The sequence below is a fragment of the Sesamum indicum genome, linkage group LG1 (genome assembly GCF_026168435.1).
Source record: "Sesamum indicum cultivar Baizhima isolate 11 linkage group LG1, ASM2616843v1, whole genome shotgun sequence".
Classification (NCBI taxonomy): Eukaryota; Viridiplantae; Streptophyta; class Magnoliopsida; order Lamiales; family Pedaliaceae; genus Sesamum; species Sesamum indicum.
The window spans coordinates 12,345,585-12,369,507 of record NC_142657.1 but is presented as its reverse complement, the minus strand read 5'-3'; the positions used below and the strand labels follow the sequence as shown (position 1 = coordinate 12,369,507).

At 34.0% G+C, this 23,923-nt stretch overlaps 2 protein-coding genes across 5 annotated transcripts; both read left to right on the top strand.

Annotated features, from left to right (window-relative positions):
- Window positions 1-9,274: 9,274 nt before the first annotated feature.
- Window positions 9,275-13,802, top strand: LOC105158446 (cation/H(+) antiporter 18). 4 transcript variants are annotated; one of them, XM_011075214.3, is made up of 4 exons: window positions 9,275-9,501; window positions 10,868-11,116; window positions 11,302-12,303; window positions 12,387-13,802. In XM_011075214.3, exons 2-4 carry the CDS (start codon window positions 10,922-10,924, stop codon window positions 13,593-13,595), a joined length of 2,406 nt encoding a protein of 801 aa, XP_011073516.1. In that variant the 5' UTR covers window positions 9,275-9,501; window positions 10,868-10,921; the 3' UTR covers window positions 13,596-13,802. The 4 variants fall into 4 exon arrangements, with proteins under 4 accessions (XP_011073516.1, XP_088733806.1, XP_088733782.1 ...); XM_088877680.1 differs by lacking the exon at window positions 9,275-9,501 and adding an exon at window positions 9,546-9,936; XM_088877656.1 differs by lacking the exon at window positions 9,275-9,501 and adding an exon at window positions 9,961-10,208.
- Window positions 13,803-17,446: 3,644 nt separating this feature from the next.
- LOC105158437 (dirigent protein 5-like) lies at window positions 17,447-18,320 on the top strand. Its single transcript, XM_011075205.3, has one exon. The coding sequence runs from the start codon at window positions 17,664-17,666 to the stop codon at window positions 18,210-18,212; it is 549 nt and encodes a 182-aa protein (XP_011073507.1). The 5' UTR covers window positions 17,447-17,663; the 3' UTR covers window positions 18,213-18,320.
- Window positions 18,321-23,923: the final 5,603 nt, after the last annotated feature.

Genomic DNA, 23,923 nt, shown 5'->3' with positions numbered 1-23,923 from the left:
ATGACAATTGATTAGGAGCATTTCATGCAAAAGACAACAAAATATCACTCAAATTTAACACAAAATGTACTCTTATCAAATATCCCCACACTTAATCCTCTGCTCGTCCTCGATGTAAAGAACTAATGATCAAAAGGGTTCACAAATTTCGTTCCAAGCTTCATAAGATCGTAGATGAAAGTACCCAAGCGAAAATTCAGTTAGATGTTTAAAGAATGATATACCACATGGTAAGAGACAACTCAACAAACTTCAAACAAGTTTTCACAAGATGATTTTCATAAAAAAACTAAGCATGAAAAGTCAGAATGACTATTCTCTCATATCTCCCAATCTCTCAAGTGTTTTGGCTAAGTATTTCGCTCAAATGTTCTCTATGAAAATACTTCACCATAGGCTTGATTATACACCAAAATCTTCGTCACTTATAGATATGCATACAGTTGAATCAACAGGTCTTAGATTTTGGTTATAATGGAGCTTTGATTTAGGGGTAAGAATTTTTGGAAAAGATGAGGTAAAAATCCAAGTAAATTGAAATAGAGCACCAAGTAATAGATGTAAGAATGCAAGCTTCAAAAATTTATTCAACTAATGCTCTAATTTTACGTCCCACTTTTTATGACTTGACTGTCTTGCTTTAGAGAGAATACACTTTTTCTTCTTTTCTTCTTTTTTAAGGTAATTTTTTCTTTTCTTCATGGTTTTCTCTCTTTCTTTGTTCATTTTCCCATGAGGCATAGAACGAGATTATCATATGATATATTAGCTTATAAACTTTCTTAATATAAAATATAATCAAAATAGGTGAGACATCCCCACACTTAATGTCAAAATCCATACTTATAATACATCCATGTTCCTTAGTACTCTACTAGTCCTTGGAAGGGCCAAGTAGGGGGTAACTGGGTTCTCACGATGTCATTTAATAAACATAGAAGGGATATTAGGCACCGATCAACAAAAATTCCTGCAGTCAAACACTAGCAATATAGCAAGATTTATCCCTACCAAAGCTTAAAACACACATTGTCCTCAATGCGAAAATGAGAGACAATTTCATCATCAAGCACAAAAGTTTGAGAAAAATAAGAGAAACTTCCCTGAGTGTGTTTTGAATTAATGTATCCTCAAGTGCACAATAGGTGTGATGAGTTGAGGTGGGTATCTTCTTCTTTGAATTGCTGCAAAAGAGAAAAGAGACTAATGCAAGAACGGAATATTTTTGGATTTTTTCTATTTGTAAAACATAAGTAAAAAGAAAAAAAAATAGAAAAAAGAAAAAAGAACGTATGAGTGTGTGTGGATGTGTTTGGACTGAGTTAGGTGATTGAGTTACGCGTGGACACGCCTAACTCAAGGTGATGGATTTTCCTTGTTGACACATTAAATCGCGAGTTTAGGCATTTACACGCCTAACTGCAGATGACAAATCTGCATTTGGGCAGATTAGAGTGTTGAATTAGGCGTAGGCACACCTAACTGAACGACTGTTTGTATTAGTAATGTCACAACACTCACGAGAAACAAGATGAGAAGAAAAGAAAAAATATAGAGAATGGGTTGCCTCCCAAGAAGCGCCTTTTTTTAATGTATTTCGCTAGACGTTATTGTGCCTCAATTTAAATAAGTTGGACACTCTAAATCCACTTCTTTTATATAATGCACCCGATGATGGTGTGGATTTAGGAGAACTCTGGGTCCATGGATGACTTATTTCTCGAACTTATTTTGTCATGAAAGACTTTATTCCTATAAGTTCTTGGACTCGGGGTGAGATTTTTGTTGATTGTCATCTTAAATGCTCACCCACTATCGAACACAGCATTTTCTCACCTCAAATGATCAATGAAATCCATAAGAAAAATAAAATGCATATTATTAGAATTTTATGGGACACCACCATGCTAAAACTCATAACCTCATTATCAAATTTCATAAAAGAGAACTCCGACATCAACATCAATTTTGGTCTTAGAGGTTTTAAGGAATGGACTTCCTAGCAAGATGGATGTGGAATTGAGAGAATTATCCCCCGTCATATCAAACACATAAAAATCAGCAGGAAAAACCAATTCATTAACTTGCACAAATACATCCTCAAGAACTCCTTCAGGATAAACCACGGAGAGATCAACAAGTTGAATCACGATCCCGGTTTCTTTCAATGAGCCAACATTCAAAAACTCATAAATAGTAAGAGGCATAATATTGACTGAAGCACCAAAATTACACATGGCTTTTTCTATTCCAATCTACCCAATTTTGCAAGGGATAGAAAATATAATCGGATCTTTGCACTTATGAGGTAGTTTTCTTTAAAGAATGACGGATACATTTTCTCCCATAATTATCCTTTCATTACTTCTTAATTCGGATTTGTGGTGCACAACTCCTTGAAAGACTTTGTATAGTGAGGTATATGTTTAATTGCATTAAGCAAGGAAAGATTTATCTCAACTTTGCATAAAGTTTCAAGGATCTCCTTCTCCTCTTCCTTCTTTTTGGACTTACCAAATCTCTCCAGTAAGGGAGGTTTGAGCACAAACACCTTGGGAGTGTCATTGCTAATTTGGTTGGATTTTTCAGCTTGTTCTAGAGGAATTTTGAGTTAATGCTCTGTTTTGCCCTATTCTGAGTGACCACGCTTAACCGAATTTTTATCCTCTGTTTTGCCCTGTTGCGCGTGCCCACGCCTAGTGCTATTCTTGGGTTGCAACTCTTTTCCACTGCACAAGGCAATAACACTAACATTTTGCTTAGACTTAACAATAGTTTTGGAGGGTAACTTACCTTGGGACTCCAACCGACTGAATGATGATGCCAATTGACTCATTTGAGACACCATATTTTGAATACTTGCGCGAGTCTCTTGTTGGAATTTATGTGTGGTAGTGGCGAGTGTTTTCATGATATACTCGAGAGACATAAATGAATTGGAGTTGGATTGAGAAGGTGACCAAATTTGAGGTTGGGAATTGTAGCTAAGTTTGGGGTGATCTCTCCACGGATTGTACATGTTGCAATATGGATCATATCTCCTTTGTGATGATCCAAAAAATCCTCCTACGGTATTGACATGCATGATGGGTTCTTCTTGAAGCATAGGACAAGTATCGGTAAAGTGACCCGAAGAGGTACACATGTCACAAGTTTTAACTTGTTGAGTACTTCCTATAATAAGTCGCTCCACTAGAGAGGTAAATTTATCTAGACGTTCATCAATTGAAGTGTTTACTTCATTAAATCCCCTGATCTATGGTTTATTTACACAAGTCACCCTTGTCTTTTGCATAATTATAGAAATTACCCTTGACAGCCAAAAAATAAGGGTAATTTATGTAATGATGCTTAACATTTTTAAGGGGTGTGTATGTAATTCTTCTAATAGTAAAGAGTGGTTTGTGTAAGTGATAATCATATTTTAGTGGATGTAGTGTAATTATCTAAGAGATAGGAATGATTTGTGTAAATAGACTATAAATCAAGGTGTGTAAATGTAATTATCTCTTTATTTTATAATAATATATATATATATATATATATATATTTGCAACTATGAGTTACGTGTGACATATGGATTCACATTTATTATGAGATGAGATATATGGATAAGTCAACTCTCATAAAACACGGGAAAAAAACGAGTACGTCGCTTTGATTTTTCCTACGTTTTTTTAGTTCAATTACATGAAAAGGGAAGTCAAAAGGACAATGAATAACATCTTCTTTTTTTTAAAAAATAAAATCTATTATCCAAAAGAAAATAAATGTTATATTCTTTTTTTTTTTTTGTTTGGTATGAGAAATTTAGAAATAATTATAACTATAGCCTTGATCTATAATCTATTTTATACAAATCATCCACTAGAAACATCAGCATTATTTCTTTCTATTTTTTAAAAAGTTACATATTCACTCTTCAAAAACGTCAACAACATTACAAAAACTACCTCTGCTTTTTTGCTATTAAAGAAGATTTCTGTAATTATCACAAAAGACGGAAATAATTTATATAAATAGATTATAGATCAGGTGTGTAATATAATCATCACATTTTATTAATTGACCTTTTTCTCATCATTTTGAACTAGAAAATAAACAGGTTAATATTAAAATAATTTAAATTATTCAAAAAATAAGAATAAACCTAAAAGCTTATTAATAAAAGTATAAAAATGAAGTATTTTTAGATTCCAATATATGAAAAGAAATTGAGTCTATTTTTATAGGTGAATTATGTATATAGGTAATATATTAAATATAAACATAAAATGATTTTTTTTGGGTCATTTTAGCCTTATAATTATATTTTTCACATTAATTTTGGCCAGAAACAAAATTGACTTCGGAAGGAGTTTCTATAATTTTACTTTCAGTCTATTTGTTCTTCCTAACCAAATATTTTTCTTATACATCCGTTTTTAATTCTATTTTTTTTATATATTTATTTTTCGCTTGAACCAAACAAATTGTTAATAAAATTGAGGGAATTTAATTATAATAACTTCTTATTAAAAAAATAATTAAAAGAAGGATTATAAGTAATGACCAATTAATGATGTATAATAAGTTGAGATTGTGCCAAAATTTTATCCAATTAAAATCTATATATTTGGATTTATCCCCTTATATATAATTCTATCCGAAATATCCCATTTACTCTTATTTCTAAAGTTTATTCCCAAAACATACGGGTAAAAAATGTAATTTATCTGATGTGATGATAGGAAAAGAGTAAAAAAAAAAAAAAAAACCTTGAGAAAAAAAATAGTAAAATATTCCCTATACTTTGAAAAATAAAGCAAACAATCCTTCGTAGTGCTTGATTTTTTGCTCATTTTTTATATCACATGAAAATAAATTGCGCGCGTTTAACCGCAAACATACTAACGAATTGGCATATTTTTTAGGAAAAAATGTAATTTTAGTCATGTAACTTATGGGGGAAGCATTTTTGGTCCAGATGCATGAATTGATTTTCGCAATTTAGTCATGTAACTTAAAAAATTTGGAATTCTCATCATTTCTGGCCAATTTGGGTGGAATATTACATGTGACTTGCACATGGCTCAATTAAATTGCAATTTTAGTCTGTAATTTAGGGGTCGTCGCCAGTTTTAGTTCTATAACTTGAGAGAGTTGGCATTTTTGGTCTTGCATGAATTTATTTACAGGACCAAAATTGCAAGTAAATTGCAATTTCCAGCCAAATTGGCTGGAAAAAAGACTAAAATTACCAAAATTATGGAGTTACAAGACTAAATTGCGAAAATTAATTCGTACAAGACTAAAAATGCGATCACTCCTAAATTACAGGACTAAAATTATAATTTTCCCTATTTTTTACATGGTATTGATATTAACTCATAGTTAATTCATCGTAGGGCTTTTTGTAATATATTGAGACAATTTATCACATGATTGGTTCACGTGAATCAACGTTATAAATAATTTGACTTAAAAAATATATATACTTCATTTACTAAAATTGCTAATTAAATGAATTATGAGCTGAAAAAACCTCGAATTTTATTAAGAATTCAGATTATTATCTTTTATTACGATCAAGTGTTGAATTTATCCCAATTGGTACAAAATTTGGAACTTTCGTTTTTCTTTTTCTTTTTCTTTTTTTTACTAAATCCATTACGATTAAATCATTAAATCTCAGTTCCAAACAAATACAATAATCAATGTATAAGTATTTAACATTAAATATTTATAATTAATCAACAAAAATTATTAAAATAAAAATAATAACTATTACTAAAGAAGAACAATGATTACATATTGATAGAATTTAAACCTTGATCAGAAAAATACACTAAATCAACAAAAGGATCGAAATACCTTAAAAAAAATGAGAAAAATGTCTTAACATTGAAAAGATTCCGCGTGTTTTTGGTTGGATTGGGTCGCACTTGATCCCATGACCCAACAACTGTCCTACTAATACGTGACCCGTATGAATTTTGACGCATAAAGACCTATACATACTTAAAGGGCCCATTTGACAAATACACATTTATTATTGAGAGATCGCACTATGTAATCACTTTACTGCGATCCCTTATAACCTCAAACCCTAATTTGACTTGAGTTTCGGAGGGTTTTAATTAGTTAAGGCCACCTCAGCTGACCTAATCAGTTGTATGTGCAGACCAACCGTCAGTAGTTCAACTCATAATACTCGTAAGACTGATATTCCAGATCTTTGCCAAATCAGCTCTAAATCGTAAAGAACTTCGATCCAAATCAAATTTACAATCTTATAATTATGTGATCGTAATATCGTCAATTACGTTTGTCCATGTTATAAAAATATGAATGCAATATACATAAATACCTTGACCAAAAATCTTGGGTGGTGCATGGACCGAGGAAGGTTCATTGTCACCCAAAAGGCGAAATTTGCGTATGTGGAGAGGATTATAGATCACGGACGTGTAAGCGTAGCCAGAAATGAAGGGATCACAGGCAAATTATGAACTCTTCAACGTACGACTCCACTCCCCTTTTTGAAGCCTTTTCCATGTGAAGGTCGGCTAGTAGGCACTTACACTCTCCATGTATGTATAAAATGACAATTATACATATATAATAACATTAACATATACATGTATATATGATCAAGTTAGTCCGATCTATATCACTTTTTGAATAGTAGAAAATAGACCTGAAATTGAACCGAATACTTCTGAGATGCTGAGGCCGTCCCAACAAAAACACTCCAACAATAAAAAATTAGTAAAGGTCCTCATTAAAGTCATATAACAATTACACGAAAGTAAGAGTAAACATTTAAAATTGTACTGGAGTTTCTTTAGACGTACACTATTTACAAGTTGCGCCTAATATATAATTTACAGCAGACGCTCCAGGATAGTATCATGTAACCCTCATCCTGCGGCCCTCAATTAGACTATTGGGACAGTCAGTACTGTTGGTGCTCCAAGATTGTTCCACGTAACCCTCATCGCATGGCTCTCAATTCAGACTATTGGGACGGACGGGCCAATCTGACCCAGCTTTTGGTACTTTGAAAAAGCAAATTTTGATCAAAACCACATTTGCTCAATGGATACAATTAGCTCATGGTAAACTTGTATGGGTTTCATGTACTTTTATCTTCAACGAGCAACCCGACTTTCAATGCAGCTCGAAGCATCCGGCCAGTTGATTAAATGTTGTTAATGAAAATACATATTCATTATTCTTCACAATAGATCATGGAGACTTTTTGGTTCATCATGCTATTACTTTGGGTTTATATATAACTGCATTGATCTTAATAAAAGATGCTTTAGATGCACGCTGTTCCAAGTTAGAATTTCATTCGACGGCCCAGGATGTGATATTTTTGTATTATCACCACATAGAAGAGCTTTCGAATTTTTTCTTCTTCTTTTATACATTTAGAGAAGATCGAATCGAAGATTAATAAGTTTCAAACTTTTTATTGCATATCCGACTATTATTTTATTTTGATATTTTTGCTTGAGCTGTACGATATTAAAGTTTCATATACAGGTCTGATTGTCCTCGTCAATACACACTTGATTGTCTATTATTGATCCTTGTACTTAGCATTATCTGCAATTGTGTAGGAAAACGGATCGAAGACTCCAACTACTAAAAAACTCTAAGCAGCACTTCCCAAATATCACTGAAGCTGCATTGTGATGTCCGGTTCGAAGTTGACAATATGGAGACAACATTGATGTCAAATAATAACTTTATTATATAAATATATATGAATACATACATATATTTGGACATTTCATTTTAAAGTTAGTGTTATATTTTTTTACTTTGTCTCATGCATACGTTGCATCTAAAGTTATTATTATTTATAAATTTGAATAATATTTTATACATGTAATCCATCGTGACGTGTATAAATAAAATGAGCAAAATATATAATGCAATATTTAGTCATGGAATTTTTTGATCTAGTTGCAATGATAGAGTTTTCTAGACTATTGATATATGTGCTTTTTTTCGTATTTCTAATATATATAATGACATTTTAAATTAAAAATTTTCCTTAAAATGGTAAAATTCCAATGTTTTTTCAAAACTGCTTAGGAACTATATTTATTTACAATATTTTTATTTATTAATTACAATAAATTTGTTTATATTCCTTTAAATCCCTAACTCTTAAAAAACTTTAAAATTTTGAATTTTTTTATTTCCTATTGTCGTGCTCTTTACCAAAGATTAGGTTAGCATTATCCACAAGAAAGCTACTTCATTTTGTTTATATTTTGTTATTAAGTGAAGGCACTCTTTTGATGTCCCATATTTATTGTTATCTATATATAGTTTTTAGTTTTTAATACTATTTTACGTTATGTTCGGAATAATTATATTTTTCTATTCGAAGATTTGGTGTAATTATACGTAAACTCCACATGGTTTGATAAATTACATCTAATTCTTATAATGTTTGCTTTCGTCTGATAAATTAGTTCCCGGTTGGTCAAAATTCACGAATTGTTGGTAGTAACAAAACAAACTGAATGAAAATTGATATCTACTCTCAATCAACTTATTACTGACTTATTGTAGGTCAAACATTTTTTTCCGCACTAAACTACCCTTATAATAGTAGATATATACCTCCCCATATACATTAATACGTGAAAACGTATTAGGGTAATTTGACCATGAAAAAATTGTTTAACATGCAATAAGTCAGTAATAAGTCAATAGGGATAAATATATTTTTTTTATTTTTTTATTAATATCAGCAAATCTGATTAATTTGACTGATGGAAAGACTTATTTGTTCGATCGAAACAAACTTCAGGGGTGCTAAACGTAATTTTTCAAACCAAAAGATTTAAATATAATTACATCAAACTTTAGGAAAGGGGAATATAATTATCTTTAATTTTTAGAAAATTGTAATTTGGATAGAGTTGGATCGGATTGAAATCAACTATATAAATAATATACGACACTATGTTAATCGATTGTATTGTTTGTATAATACACTTGATATATTATTAATTTGGTTCAACCAGACATAATTTAAGTAAAACTTTTCTTTAATTTTCTAAGCTTTTTGTTGTGCACATTCATTCGAGTGTAACACACATTAGTATTAGTAATTGAAAATTGCTATATTTCAGATGAATTTATAGAAAAAAAAAAAAAAAAAAAAAAAAAGCAAAAGATTCTAATACCTGCAAGTAATTTTGAGTTTGATACAAGGGTATTACTGGAAGAAGAGATTTCCCAGAGTGTATAAATATGTAGATGGAGAAGAGCCCGGCAATCTGAATCAAGAACTGCTGAGCTCTCTCTCTCTCTCTCTCTCTCCATTCCGTCTGTTGTTTCTCAATCTGCCCAACAACTGCTATTTGTTTCTGCGCTCTCTCACTGACTTCTCCCACAACAACAAGACATAATTAGCTGCTTACAGAGCTTTGCAAGAAGTTGCTGATCATGGGCAATCCCTCTTGACACCTCTCTCATTCAAGAATTCAGGTCTCTCTCTCTCTCTTTCTCTCTCTGTCTGTGTATATATATAAATACACACACACGTGATGATGCTATCAGAAATGTGATGGACAAGCCCTCTTTATATCTTTCTCATTCAAGAATCCATTTTTTCTATCTCTCTGTAACGTATATACTTACAGATATAGATACAAAATGGTAAGTAGTATCAGAAAGCTGGTATCTTTACCAACAACACGTACTATCCGGGTTAGAAAAAAAAGTACGTAGACGGCGTAGGAATTTGATGGGGAAGTAGAGGGCATCACAGTCATAAAATTTGGAGGGGCAATGACTGTTTTGACATTGTGGTGTGTTGGAATTGCGAAGCAAGAATAAGAAACTCGGTGTATGGCGGTGGCAGGAAGCATGAAGAGACAACGCAGATTTATGAAGGAAAAAGACAAGGAGTACTATCTCAAAGTATTTTAATTTTGTATAGTATTTATATTGAACTGGGTCCCTACAAAATTTAGTGATTTAGCCAAAAAAGAAAAATTCTGTTCTTTTTCTTGTTTCTTTTTTCTCCTGATTTTGATCTTTTGACAATAGTTTTACAAAGTTCATTTGGTTTATTTCCCATGATTTTCCTCATCTTTTTTTTTTTTTTTGTAAGATTATTCTTTGTTTCTAACGCAATCTTGCTTTCTTCATCGCCTTCAACAAAGAGAATATGAGATTAAGTTAATTAACTGGTTAGGAAGTGAATTTTTCAGTATTTAGTTTGTTGGAATGACAGGTTCTTGAAGTTGGATTTAGTGGGATAAGGACTGCCTCTTTTCATGATCTGTGTTTGACCCTTTTTAGTTCTTTCATTTTCTTGTTTGTCTTTCATTATTATGTTTGAACAGGAAGGGTGATGTGCTTCAGCTTTTTCATCACTTTTCTGATTGAACTGATTCTTGTCGTTCCAAATTGTATAAGCGATAGGTTTGATGTTTCAGAATAAGTTGTAGTTGACTTTGTTTGATCAAGAATTTTTATGATGAGACAAGCAAGCTTTACTTTGATTTAGTGCCTGGTTTCTTATATTACATTCTTGTAGCTTTCGAACGCAGACGAATTTTCTGTATGGTTCCTTGCGGACTGCTCAATAGATGTGCCTGGCATTATCCTGATTGTAAAATATGATAAGTGAAGACATGACTGATAGTTTTTATTTAAAATTATATGGAATTTTTCTGACCTGAGGGACTTTCTCGCTTTTTTAATTGGCAAATGCTGTCATAAGGATAGAATTAAGATAGTTTTGTTTGATCGTGCATCAGATAACATGTAGTCTTATCAAGGGAGATCGATTTCTTGTTATATTAGTATCAATTTGATTAATGTACAAAACGACTGTAACATGCAGGTCTTGAATTGAGATTGGACATTTCTTGTTTCTTTGGGGTGGTTTTGCCGCAAAATGGCTTCTGATGCAACAGCCAAATGCCAACCGCCCATGAAGGCTACCTCGAATGGGGTCTTCCAAGAGGATGATCCTCTCCATTTTGCACTTCCTCTTGTGATTGTACAGATATGCCTTGTGGTGGTTCTCACTCGAGTGCTCGCTTACCTTCTCAGGCCATTGAGACAGCCACGCGTCATTGCTGAGATTATTGTGCGTTCCCCTTTACGTACTTTTCTTGCTTTCTTTCAGTACAACCGTCATTCATTGAGCTCAGAATGCTGTGATTGCAAACAATGGAAAGACTACTGGAAATGCCACTTCATAATTTTATATAAGCCACAGTTGATTGCTATGAGATTCCAATAAATTCGAGTTCCTGACTCTGGTTTATGCAGGGAGGAGTTCTGCTTGGTCCATCAGCTTTAGGTCGCAACCAGAAGTATCTTGATGCTATTTTTCCACCCCGAAGCCTTACCGTTTTAGACACCCTTGCCAACCTTGGTCTCCTATTCTTTCTATTCCTGGTTGGCCTTGAGCTAGATCCAAAGGGTCTTCGTCGGACCGGGAAAAAAGCATTAAGCATTGCTCTTGGAGGAATTGGTCTTCCATTTGCTTTAGGAGTTGGGACTTCATTTCTGCTCAGAGCAACTATCTCCAAAGGCGTGAATCAGGGTCCATTTCTGGTGTTCATGGGAGTGGCCCTCTCTATCACTGCCTTTCCTGTCTTGGCTCGTATACTGGCTGAGCTTAAGCTTTTGACTACAGACGTTGGTAGAATGGCCATGTCTGCAGCTGCAGTCAATGACGTGGCTGCATGGATTCTACTTGCTCTGGCTATTGCCCTATCCGGCACCGGAGGTTCTGCCATTGTTTCCTTGTGGGTCTTCTTGTGCGGGTTTGGTTTCATAGTGTTGTGCATATTTGTTTGCCCTCCTATTTTCAGATGGATTGCGCGACGATGCCCTCGGGGTGAGCCGGTGGATGAGATATATATATGTGCTACATTGGTTGCCGTCTTGGCTGCTGGTTTTGTCACAGATACCATTGGAATTCATGCACTTTTTGGGGCCTTTGTTCTCGGCGTTCTTGTCCCTAAGGAGGGAGCGTTTGCTGAAGCTCTTGTGGAGAAAGTCGAGGACCTTGTATCTGGTCTATTTCTTCCTTTATACTTCGTGTCGAGCGGATTGAAGACAAACGTCGCCACCATCCAAGGGGCTCAGTCATGGGGTCTTCTTGTTTTGGTCATATTTACAGCCTGTTCTGGGAAGATAGTTGGCACGATTTTGGTCTCTATCTGCTGCAAGGTTCCTTTCAAAGAGGCACTAACCTTGGGTTTCCTGATGAACACTAAAGGTTTAGTGGAGCTTATTGTTCTTAACATTGGGAAAGACCGAGGGGTAAACTGATTACTGCTCAAAACTATGTAACTAGTATTTGCTAGGTGTTCTTCATCTGACATATTTCTCTTTTGATTTTATAGGTTCTGAATGATCAAACATTTGCTATCATGGTTTTGATGGCTCTATTCACGACGTTTATAACGACACCTGTTGTCATGGCCATATATAAGCCGGCTCAAATGGCGAAAATGGAATACAAACACAGAACTATTCATAGGAAGGAAGCTGATACTCAACTCAGAATGTTGACATGTTTCCACAGCACAACACATATTCCCACATTGATCAATCTCATGGAGGCTTCACGTGGACGGGGAAAGAGGGGGGGACTCCGAGTCTATGCAATGCACCTGATGGAGCTATCGGAGAGATCATCCGCAATTCTGATGGTCCACAAGGCGAGAAACAACGGGCTGCCATTTTGGAGTAAAGGGCAAAACTCTGATGCAAATCAAATCGTCGTTGCTTTTGAGGCGTTCCAGCACCTCAGCCAAGTGTCAATTCGACCGACAACGGCCATCTCACCGATATCTAGCATGCATGAGGACATCTGCACAAGTGCAGATAGGAAGAGGGTTGCAATGATAATTCTTCCGTATCATAAGCATCAGAGGCTCGATGGACACTTGGAGACAACACGAGCTGATTTAAGGTATGTGAACCGGAGGGTTCTTGAGCACTCCCCGTGTTCGGTTGGTATCCTAGTCGATCGAGGCTTAGGAGGGAAATCTCACATATCAGCAAGCAACGTTGACTATACCGTCACAGCCCTCTTCTTTGGGGGCCACGACGATCGTGAAGCTCTGTCCTATGGTGCACTCATGGCCGAGCACACTGGCATTAATTTGAATGCTGTTCGTTTCGTAGTGGACACAAAGGTAGTCGGAGAGAGCGTCCAATTAGAAATAAAGGACCAATACGGTCCTGAAGTTACATCAGATGAAGAATTCCTCGCAGAGTTCAAGCAGAAAGTATCACAGGACGGTTCGATCAAATACGATGAGATTGTCGTAAGCAACGCTGCAGAAACAGTTGATGTGATACGCAAATACAACCGTTGCAATCTCTTTGTCATTGGAAGAATGCCGGAGGGTCAACTAGTAGCAGCGCTTAACAAGAAGACCGAGTGTCCCGAACTGGGACCGGTCGGCAACTTGCTGATTTCCCTGGAGTTCAAAACCACAGCATCGGTGCTGGTGGTGCAGCAGTACCGCAGCCAGCTGACCGGAGATTCACTGGCTTCTCTGAAGGATGAGTGCACAACGGAGGAAGAGTACGATTCGCAGTGATTTGGTTTTGTATGAATGTTGAGAGGCGATGATAGTGTACAGAAATGTAGATTTTCTGTGAATAATCTTTCCTGATCTAAGTCCTGCCATGTAATTGTAAAGCTGGAAATTAGGCAACATTGTCACAATGTTTCAGTTTCTTGCAGTTGTAATGGACTATGCTGTTTCTTGTACAAATCAGAAGATAAGATTGTTTCTTTTCATGCATGATTTTCATGTCTCAATCTGTTACAGAAACCACAACACAGATGTATGTAATCTCTCATCTCAGTACTAAAACAGAGGAACCTTTGTAACTTATGATGAGGTACTAAGTTCTTTTCTCACTTATTTGACTCATTTTTTACTAAGCACATGTTGCTACATCATTCATTGCGCCTTAATCAAGGACAAATTAACCCTTGCAAAAGCAACCTCTTATGTTGTCTTAGGCATGATAGAAAATTTTAGCCCAAATTGAATTTGGTCAGTCACGTGTAAGTAAATTACATATTAAGTAAATTGCAGTTATCGTTACATAGTAATGATTTAAGAGAAATGATCAATTGTACAATGAAAACAATAACAATTAATATGTAATTGACTTAGACATGTGAGTATTATTCATAATGTCTTAATCTAGTGGTTAAGATTAAGATTTTATGAACAAATTTAAGGTCATGGATTTGAGTTACACCGCAGGTATTTGTCTCACTTTATATGAGTTTATTGTAATTTGAGGCGGCGCAGGAGACAGTAGAGGGTGACGGAATATAGAAAAGAGGGAAAGAGAGAGATTCTAATAGGCTTGATTTCTTATTAAAATAAAAATTTTATTTTGTATCGAGCTGAAATCTAAGTTTTATAAATAAAGACTTTGCAATACGGGCTTTTGATTGGGTTTCAACAATTTGAATATGAAATTCTTCTAAATAATTAATTAATTTTATTAAATTATTTTATATATATAATATAAAAAATATATTTCCCCCATATCATACCCATGTTAGGTTGGTACAAATTTATTTTGGCCCATGACCAATACTTTAGAGTAAGTACAAATGAACAAATTTTAACCTGCTCCAGAAAAGCCCAATGAAACTTCAAATGGCCCTAAATTAATTATGGATCACTCGTATTCATTAGTTTATATCCTCTTTTCATATTTTCCTTATATTGTATATTAATCATACAATAAACATAATTAATTACTTAATTATTGTGATAAATATTTAAATTGAATTCAAACTAAATGAAAATGTCCCTCATATTTTAAACACAAATACTATACTATTATTATAGAAGAGAACGTTGTCATGCTATACCGACTTTTAAATATTTAAATTTATCCTTTAATTTAATTTTTCTTTTCAATGAAATTTTATTATAGAAGTAGTTTCGATATTTTTGAATAATCCCATATTCATAATATATTTTTTCTCTCACCTCAATTCCATGTTCCTTATCTTTTTTCCTCTTTTCACAAATATTTTTTTGTCTCTTCATCTAAATTATAGTTCTTCTTAAATATACTTGCAAGGATCGCATGCAAAGAAGGGTAGTCGCTATGTATGGAGTGTTGAATATCAAGATGTGGTTGAGGTAAGCTGGGAAAAAGCAGTTCCTCTTTTCTTTAAATTGGATTTTCTATATATTACAAATCTTTATTGAAAATTTGTGGCCCATGACCCAATTGAAAAGGCCCAGCCCACAGTACCCAAACCCACACACTTGGATGGCTTAGCCTACTCCATCTCTCCGATCCATTTATTGGCCCAGTCCACTCTCTCCACTCGTCCCACTTAACTGACCCCATTTCACATAAATTAAAAGTGTCTCTCTCTCCCTTTGTTGGATGAATGAAATCTCTAATCCTAATTTTTCCGTCTCCTCGTCTCTCCCGCCCTCCTCCGTTCTTCTCTCTCACCCCAATAAATGGCTTTCCTCTATTTAAACCACTTTCGGTGGCTTTCTGAATATGAGAAAAGAACAGAAAATCTTCTTCTTCTCTTGTTCCGATTAAAAGTAATATGTGAACTTAATTTCTTAGTGAAAAGTCCTGAGTGGTTTTAAGTTGGGTCCATGTGACTGAGCCTTGGTGGTTGTTTGAGTGACTGAGCTTTAATGGCGTATTGTGAGTGTAAAAGTAATCATTGTGTGTGGTTGTCGGCCTCAGTGGTTGTGGGATACCCATATCGAATCTGGCCCCTGAGCCATTTACCTCCTTTTTGCTCTTGCCTTTCATTTACTCTATTATTAAATGTAAATATCTGATCTATTAATATTTATTGTTGAAATATGAATTTGTAATATTAAAGGGTTTTTGTAACCCACGATTCATTGTAATAGTTGATTAGGATTTATTATTTGTGCTCACCATTGAGGGTTTTGCATTTGTTGTTGTTAACTTTGTATTCTATTAACATGAATGGTTAAAACTTGCAATCTTTTGGTGGTAAATTTGATTTCTCTATTTAGCAACAAAAGATGAAAAGTATTTTAATTCAACAAATAGTTTTGAAAGTCATTGATGACAAATATCCTAAAAATGTCTCTAAGGAGAAAAGATTAGAAAATATTGTTCTATAATTCTGAATCTATTTTAAAAAAAATTGAAAAACAAGATTCAGCAAAAAGATTTTTGGAATAAGTTAGAGAAATTATATATTGAAACTTCCAAACCTACTAAATTGTTTTTAACTTAAAAAAAAATCAAATACAAACTAGATTTGTCTTAAAATATTGAGGAAAAATTTGATTATTTTACAAAATTGATCCAAGATATTAAGTTAACTGGAGATAAAAACATTAATAATTATATATATTTTGCTATTGTTCTTTTAAATGTTATCTCTCAAGCATACAGTGATGTTAAAGCTACTATAAAATATGGTAGGGATAATGTAAATTTAGACACTATAAAATTGGACTTTAAAACTAATATAGCTAACCAAGTCCAAAATAAAGTAAATCATGCTAGGGTAAGAACCAAGAATAGAAATTCTGAAAATAAATATAGGAAGAGAAGTCATAGTAGGTCAAAATCTAGAACTAGGAATGAAAAATCTTGGGATAGAAGATGTTATAATTATGGAGAAAAAAGACATTTTATCAAATACTATAGAAAAGCCTAAAAGAGATGATAAAAATAATGAAGATGCAAATATGATCACTGAAGAAAATTATGAAGAAGTATATATGGTTTGTTAATTTCTTCTCTCTCACTACCATAAATGGTTTCCCTCTATTTAAACCACTTTCAGTGGCTTTCTGAGTATGAGAACAAAACAAGAAATCTTCTTCTTTTGCTTCGATTAAAAATTTTATGTGAACTTAGTTCCTTAGTGAAAAGTCCTGAGTAGTCTTGAGTTAGATCTATTCTGACTGAGCTTGGTGGCGTGTTTTTGGTGTAAAAGCAACTGGTCTGTGTGGTTGCCAGTTTTGGTGTCTGTGAGCTACCCCTACCAGATCTGACCCCTTAGCCATTTACCTCCTTTCTGTCTTGTCTTTCATTTATAATACCTGATATGTTAATATTTGTTGCTGAATATTGGTTTGTAATATTAAAAAATTTTCGTAACTCACAATTTGTTGTAATAGTTTATTATTTAAGCTCATCATTGAGGGTTTTTTACCAACAATCTTCTATTCCATTTTACATATACACGTCATGTATATAAAAATTAATTAAATCAATTTTATTATAAAAAACTTTTATATACACAATATGTACATATAAAAGGAAATAGAAAATGCATCCCTATTTCTTGACACTTGTTAAGACAAAAACAAATGAGATAAAGACCAATCAAATTATTGCTGCCTCTCTTCCCTAATGATTCCAGGGCTATTGAGACCATCAAGCAGGACAAGAGCACGCACGTAACCTCGGCCATTTTCTTGTCTGAATCGTTGTCTCTTTCTAACAATATCCATGACTCATCCGAAACCCTAATCGCATCTTCATGAATTGTCACTACTTCACTTATTCCTTGCAAGAACACAGACATACTGCCATCACCCGACCAAAGTATATATGTTGATCTCTCTCAATATTACAAGTAAATAAACCAACTCTAGTACCACATAATGAGCAATCTTGTTCAGAAATCGTGTTTCACCATCCTCTTCTTTCTCCTCATGATCATCTCCATCTCCACCCACGCCAAGAAACTCAGCCCAGACAAACCCTGCAAGAGACTCGTGCTCTACTACCACGACATCTTATTCAACGGCACCGATCTGGCGAACGCCACATCCGCCAAGATCACCAACGACTCCGCCCTCGGCTCCCACTTCGGCATGATGGTGGTCTTCGACGACCCGGTGACGGCAGACCGCCGGTTACATTCGCCCCCCGTCGCGCGAGCTCAAGGGTTCTATTTCTACGACAAGAAAGACGCTTACAATGCCTGGTTTGCTTACACTTTGGTGTTCAACTCCAGTGAGTACAAGGGGACTTTGAATATCATGGGCGCTGACCCTCTGCTGGAGAAGACCCGCGACCTGTCGGTCGTCGGCGGCACCGGCGACTTCTTCATGGCGAGGGGGATCGCGACTTTCCGGACTGATGAGGCGCAGGGGGATTACTATTTTCGGTTGGAGATGGATATCAAGTTGTTTGAGTGTTATAATTAAGTAGTGACGGAGGGTTTTTTTTTATTAGAAATGAGTAATGTTTAAGGACATGATATTATGTAATAGTATGTATACCATATATTGTTGAATTTTATATTTTCAATATGTATGCTAAAGTATGTAAACAATAAGTATGTATTAAAATAATTTACGTATATGAAAACATTCAACAATATATATCATAAATTTATAATTAATTTAAAATTTCAAAATAATATTTTTTTATGTATTAAGATGTTGCTTAGTTGTTGTTTTTGTTTTAATTTTTAATTTTTATTATTTACAAAATATATAAATGAGTAATACAGAAAAATTTGATTCAATTCATTTTTTCATTCATTTAATATAGCAAATATAGGAATGATATACCAAAATTATTCTATTTCTACAGTTATTTCATTCATAAGCTTATTCCATTTCCCTCAATTTCATTCTGATATATCAATCATAGCCTAAATGTTATATAGCAAATCAATATTATCAATCACAATCAAATAAATTAATATAAAATTTTAAATTTTGACTAACAACATTTATAATGATTTTAATTATAATTAAATATTTGACATAATTATTAGACAAAGCATATATCATAGTTTTTACCTTGGACTAATATTATGCAAGCCCCACTTGCTCAAACAAGGATAGTGTGTTACAATGTTGTGATATATTACTATTGAATATTATTTTTAGATCATAATTAACCATGACAAAAGTTATATTAGTACATTGTTTGCTTGCAAGTTGTTTTTTTTTTTTTTTTAGAAAAATTGCAATTTACATTTCACAACTTATTCTTTTTGAGTTCTTATCATTTAGTTTTAGCATTTACCATATTTAGTCTCATAATATAACAAAAATTTATAATTTTAGTTCTAACTACAAGTTTCTTTAAATATTTAACAGGACACATGCAAATTACGTGCTTCGTCTGTTAAATCAATGGTCCATTATTTAATAGAGCACGTGGGTCGGGCTGGCTCGGTCTAGGACTGGATTGATCCAATAAAAAAATACCTACGAACGAAGAGAAGGATTATTTAGTAAAATTATAAAAAATATTTTTTTCTTCTCAATCTGTTTTTCTTGTACCAAATAAGTGGAAGTATTTAAGATTTACTTCCCTTTTCGATTATATCAAAACTTGAAACAAAACTATAATCCTTCCCGTCTCCCTCCCCCTCTCCTTTTCATTTTTTTTTTTCTCTCACTTGAACCAAACAAACCCTAAATTATGTAGCTTTAATTACTCTTTTTGTTGAGTTATAAATTTTTGTTTGATTTAATTTAAAATAACCAAAAATTCAATTAATTATTTAAAAGATACCTTAATTTTATAAAAATAAAATAAAAATAAAGATTGAGGCTAATTCGTACCTTAATTGGGCTAGTCCATGGCTTGAGCTTGAGTTTAAAAATGGATTCAATTAGAGCCTATTTAAAGATCCATGACTAATCATGAATAATAATGGATTAGTCGAGGACTGGGCTTTTCGAACTAATCTATATCGATTTTGGACCAACTCAATTCATTGTGCGCCTTTGATTATAATTAAATTCCTAAGTAAGAATTAATACATTGTAGCACTTTGCTATTAGGGTTATATCTTCCCTAAACGTCATACTTATAGTAACCATGTGTTTATATTTATAAATATGTACATAGTCATCTAATCAATATGCACACGTAACCCCAACGTCATAATAGGCATAATCAACCCACAACATTATATATATATACATATATACATGTCAAACACCACGAGGTGATCCATCACAAGTAACCCCCACGGTTTACATTCTCTTTATACAAACAAAATGTGATTTGTACTCTAACTGACAAAGAGGAGAAAACAGTGCATTGGCCCGACCTACCTGAATATAGCGTTTAGACCTAGCCTTCAACAGGCAGACACCTCAAGATCTATTCTTGAAAAAAATATCAGTAAAGGAGTGAGTCTGTCACTCAATAAGTAAATAATCAGCCATATCTACATATATATATCAAATATAGTGTCAAACAAGATAAGTAGGATACATGCATAGAATATAGTTAGTTTAATTCTAACATAATCAGTTTCATTACACCACATAGCTAACTCGCAATAAAACAACCAATTAAACTCCCTTCTTTTTTAGTTTGCTTACCAGAAGGTGATATCGTATTTTTCCCATCAACTCAATCTCATCATTATACAAGTTAAGTGAATCCCCTTGACAGCCGGCTCATCAATCTCATTTCGCATCATAGCTATTTCAATTCCCATCATAACTCTTTTATTTCGCATCATAACTCTTTTCATATCACATCTTTTTCATATTGCATCATAACTCTTTTCATTTCATTTCTTTCTTATATCGCATCATAGCTCTTTTTATTTCATTTCGCCTTACAGGCTTTTCAATACATCAAGGGGAATTCACACCACCATTATATTCAATTTCCACCACTCCCTCACTTCCACATATCACCATTCTAATAAGCAACTAGTAACGTAAAACCATTGTTAAGTGGATATTAGACAAATCCTATCAACTATTACAAAGCTTTGGAGTATGAAACTCCTTAATATATACAATCAATATTACAGAAATATTGAAAGAATGATAATGCAAAGGAAGAAAACACAAATAAAGAGAAACAAATAATGTTTAGAAATTGGCTCAGAATTTGCCAGATTCAACACAGGGTAACTCGGTCACACAGTAGTACCGTACCCAACACCGACCCACGGTAGCACTACGAACTTGAGAAACCGACCACAAAGAGCTTCGATCACTCAGATCTATGTATCACTCGATCACAAAGACCTATCTCAAGAATCTCAAAGTCTCACAAAAAGAATGCTCAAGAATGTTTCTCTCAGTTTTCAACCGTATGTGAGAAGGGGGAAAGAATCCCTATAAATAGGATCGAGAAGGTAGCAGAGAAGGAAAGCCATGGGCTTTCCTCATGCCATTAACTTGGCAAAGGAAACGCACAATTTCTGCTGGTGAAAATCTTGGAAAAGATTTCATGGAGATTGCAGAGAGAAAGAGAGAGAGGCAGTTGGCGCAATGAGAGAGGAAGAAGAAAGAATGAAGAATAGATTAAGCTAGGGTTAGAATATAAGTGAGTGAAGTTGGGTCGGGTCATACCGGGTCGTGGGCTGCCAACTGGGTCGGGTTGTAGGCTTCAAAAATTGGACCATTAGATAAAGTCATTTGGGTCATCAAAATATAACACACTCCACCTTAGACCAAGACTTTTATTTAAAGCAACATGGTCTGGAGTAAGTTGGATCTGGCATTATCATCACTGCCTTCGGGCCCGCTCCGTTGTACCTGCAGAAAATTCGAGCCTTACCTGCAGAAGAATTAGTCAGGAGCCAAATTCAAAATTTTTAAACAATTGATAAATTTCTCAACAAGGAGACACATTGTACCCACATCAGCTGGGTTTTCTTCAGTCCGTACCTTTTCCAATTTAATAACCTCTTTGCTCACAATATCACGAATAAAATAAAATCTCACATCAATATGTTTTGTCCTATCATGAAAAACAGGGTTTTTGTGAAGTTGAATAGAGGATTGACTGTCAGAAAAAACAATAAGCCTTTTTTAGAAAACCAATTTCTTTAATAAGGCCCTCGAGCCAAATTGCTTCTTTGAAAGCTTCGGTAGTAGCAATGTATTCGACCTCAGTAGTAAACAGTGCAACAATGTGTTGTAGTTGGGATTCCAACTTATGCATGATCCACACAAAGTGAAAATATAAGAGGTAGTGGATTTCCTACTATCTTTTTCATTAGCATAATTGGAATCAACATAACCAACAAGATTAATAGAGTCAGAAAATTTGGAGAAATTTATACCAATGCTGTCAGAACCACGAAGGTACCTTAAAAGCCATTTTAAAACCTCCCAATGAGGAGGTCCTGGATTGGACATGTACCTGCTAAGACAACTTATTGCATATGCAATGTCGGGTCTCGTGCATACCATGAGAAATATTATAGATTCAATGACATTGGAATAAGGAACCTTACCATTTTCTCTTTTTTCAGAAGAAGTTTTTGGACATTGATCTTTGCACAGTTGAAAATGAGCAACTAATGGCACAGAGGTGGGTTTAGAATTTTCCACAGAGAACTTTTTCAAAATGGAGTGAATGTAGGACTTTTGATTTAAAAGAATGAAAAATCTTTTTCTATTTCTACAAATATCCATGCCAAGAATTTTTTTTTGCATCACCAATGTTTTTTATTTCAAAATTTTTGGAAAGATCTTTTTGTAATGATTCAACGAGTTTAATACTAGAGCTAGCAATGAGCATGTCATCAACATATAACACAATAAAAATAGGCACATCATCCAAAAATTTGAAATAGAGACAATGGTCATAATCACTTCTTTTAAAATTAAGGGAAAATATAAACGTATCAAACTTTTTGTTCCATTGTCTTAGTGACCGTTTCAACCCATATAAGGATTTCTTTAATAGGCAAATATGATTAGGTTTAATTTTTATCAATAAAACCAACAGGTTGTCGCATATAAATGCATTCATCAAAATCACCATGCAAGAAAGCAGTTTTGACATCCATTTGTTTCAACTCCCAATCAAAATGAGCAGCAAGAGCAAGGATAATATGCACTATAGTATATTTAACAACTGGAAAAAAAAAATCTCGTTATAATCTATTCCTTCTTTTTGAGTGAACCCTTTGGCCACTAATCTACTTTGTATTTTAAGGGGTTTTCTTGTTTGATTTTAAAGATCCATTTGCAATCCAATAAGGAACAATCTTTTGGTTTAGGCACTAGATCCCAAGTATGGTTATCCTTTAAGGACTTCATCTCCTCATTCATGACACTAAGCCATTCTTTAGACTTAAGAGCTTTGTCTACGTTCGAAGGTTCAGAATTTTCGATGTTGAGTGCTACTTGGAAATCGATTAGCCTAGAAGGGATCCTTCGTTCTTTTTGCCCCTATCTCGTGCTAGTTGGTAATTTTCTAAGGGATTTTCTATAGGTTCTTCTATGTTTTGTTCATCATTATTCTCTTCTATAATTTCTTCCTCTTCTTGGTTATTCTCCACCTTATTAAAGGTTATGTCTTTTTGTTCTAATTCGGGTTTAGAAAGACAAGGCATCTCATTCTCATTAAAAGTCACATCTCTACTAATAATGACTTTAAACCGAGGTTGGCTACGAACCCACAACCTATACCCTTTAACCCTATCATGATAATCAATAAAAACACATTTCATAGAACGAGGTTCAAGTTTATCAGAATTCTGATGAACAAAAGCAGAGCAACCAAAGGTACGTAAGAGAGAAATATCAAGTTTCTTACCACTCCAAACAGTTTCAGAAGATTTACCCAATAATGGCACAGAAGGAGACAAATTAATCAAATAAGCAGCAGTTAAAACTGTTTCACCCCGAAACGATTTTTGTAAACCAGAACTGATCAGCAAACATCTCACTTTCTCAAGTAAAGTACGGTTCATGCGTTCAGCAACACCATTTTGTTGTGGGGGGTAGGGATTGGTCCTGTGCCTTTTAATCCCAAATTTATCACAAAGATCATCAAAGTTTTTATTGCAAAACTCAAGACCGTTCAGTACGTAGGGATTTAAACCTTTTTCCAGTTTGGTTTTCAACAAAAATTTTCCATTTCTCAAATTTCTCGAAAACCTCATATTTGTGTTTTAGTAAGAAAATAA

Bases quoted from the DNA above. Each gene is read 5' to 3' on its own strand.
- LOC105158446 (XM_011075214.3), top strand. From the start codon at position 10,922: ATGGCTTCTGATGCAACAGCCAAATGCCAACCGCCCATGAAGGCTACC. The intron at 11,117-11,301 runs GTGCGTTCCCCT...TGGTTTATGCAG, and splicing joins GCGTCATTGCTGAGATTATT to GGAGGAGTTCTGCTTGGTCC. The intron at 12,304-12,386 runs GTAAACTGATTA...TTGATTTTATAG, and splicing joins ACATTGGGAAAGACCGAGGG to GTTCTGAATGATCAAACATT.
- LOC105158437 (XM_011075205.3), top strand. From the start codon at position 17,664: ATGAGCAATCTTGTTCAGAAATCGTGTTTCACCATCCTCTTCTTTCTC.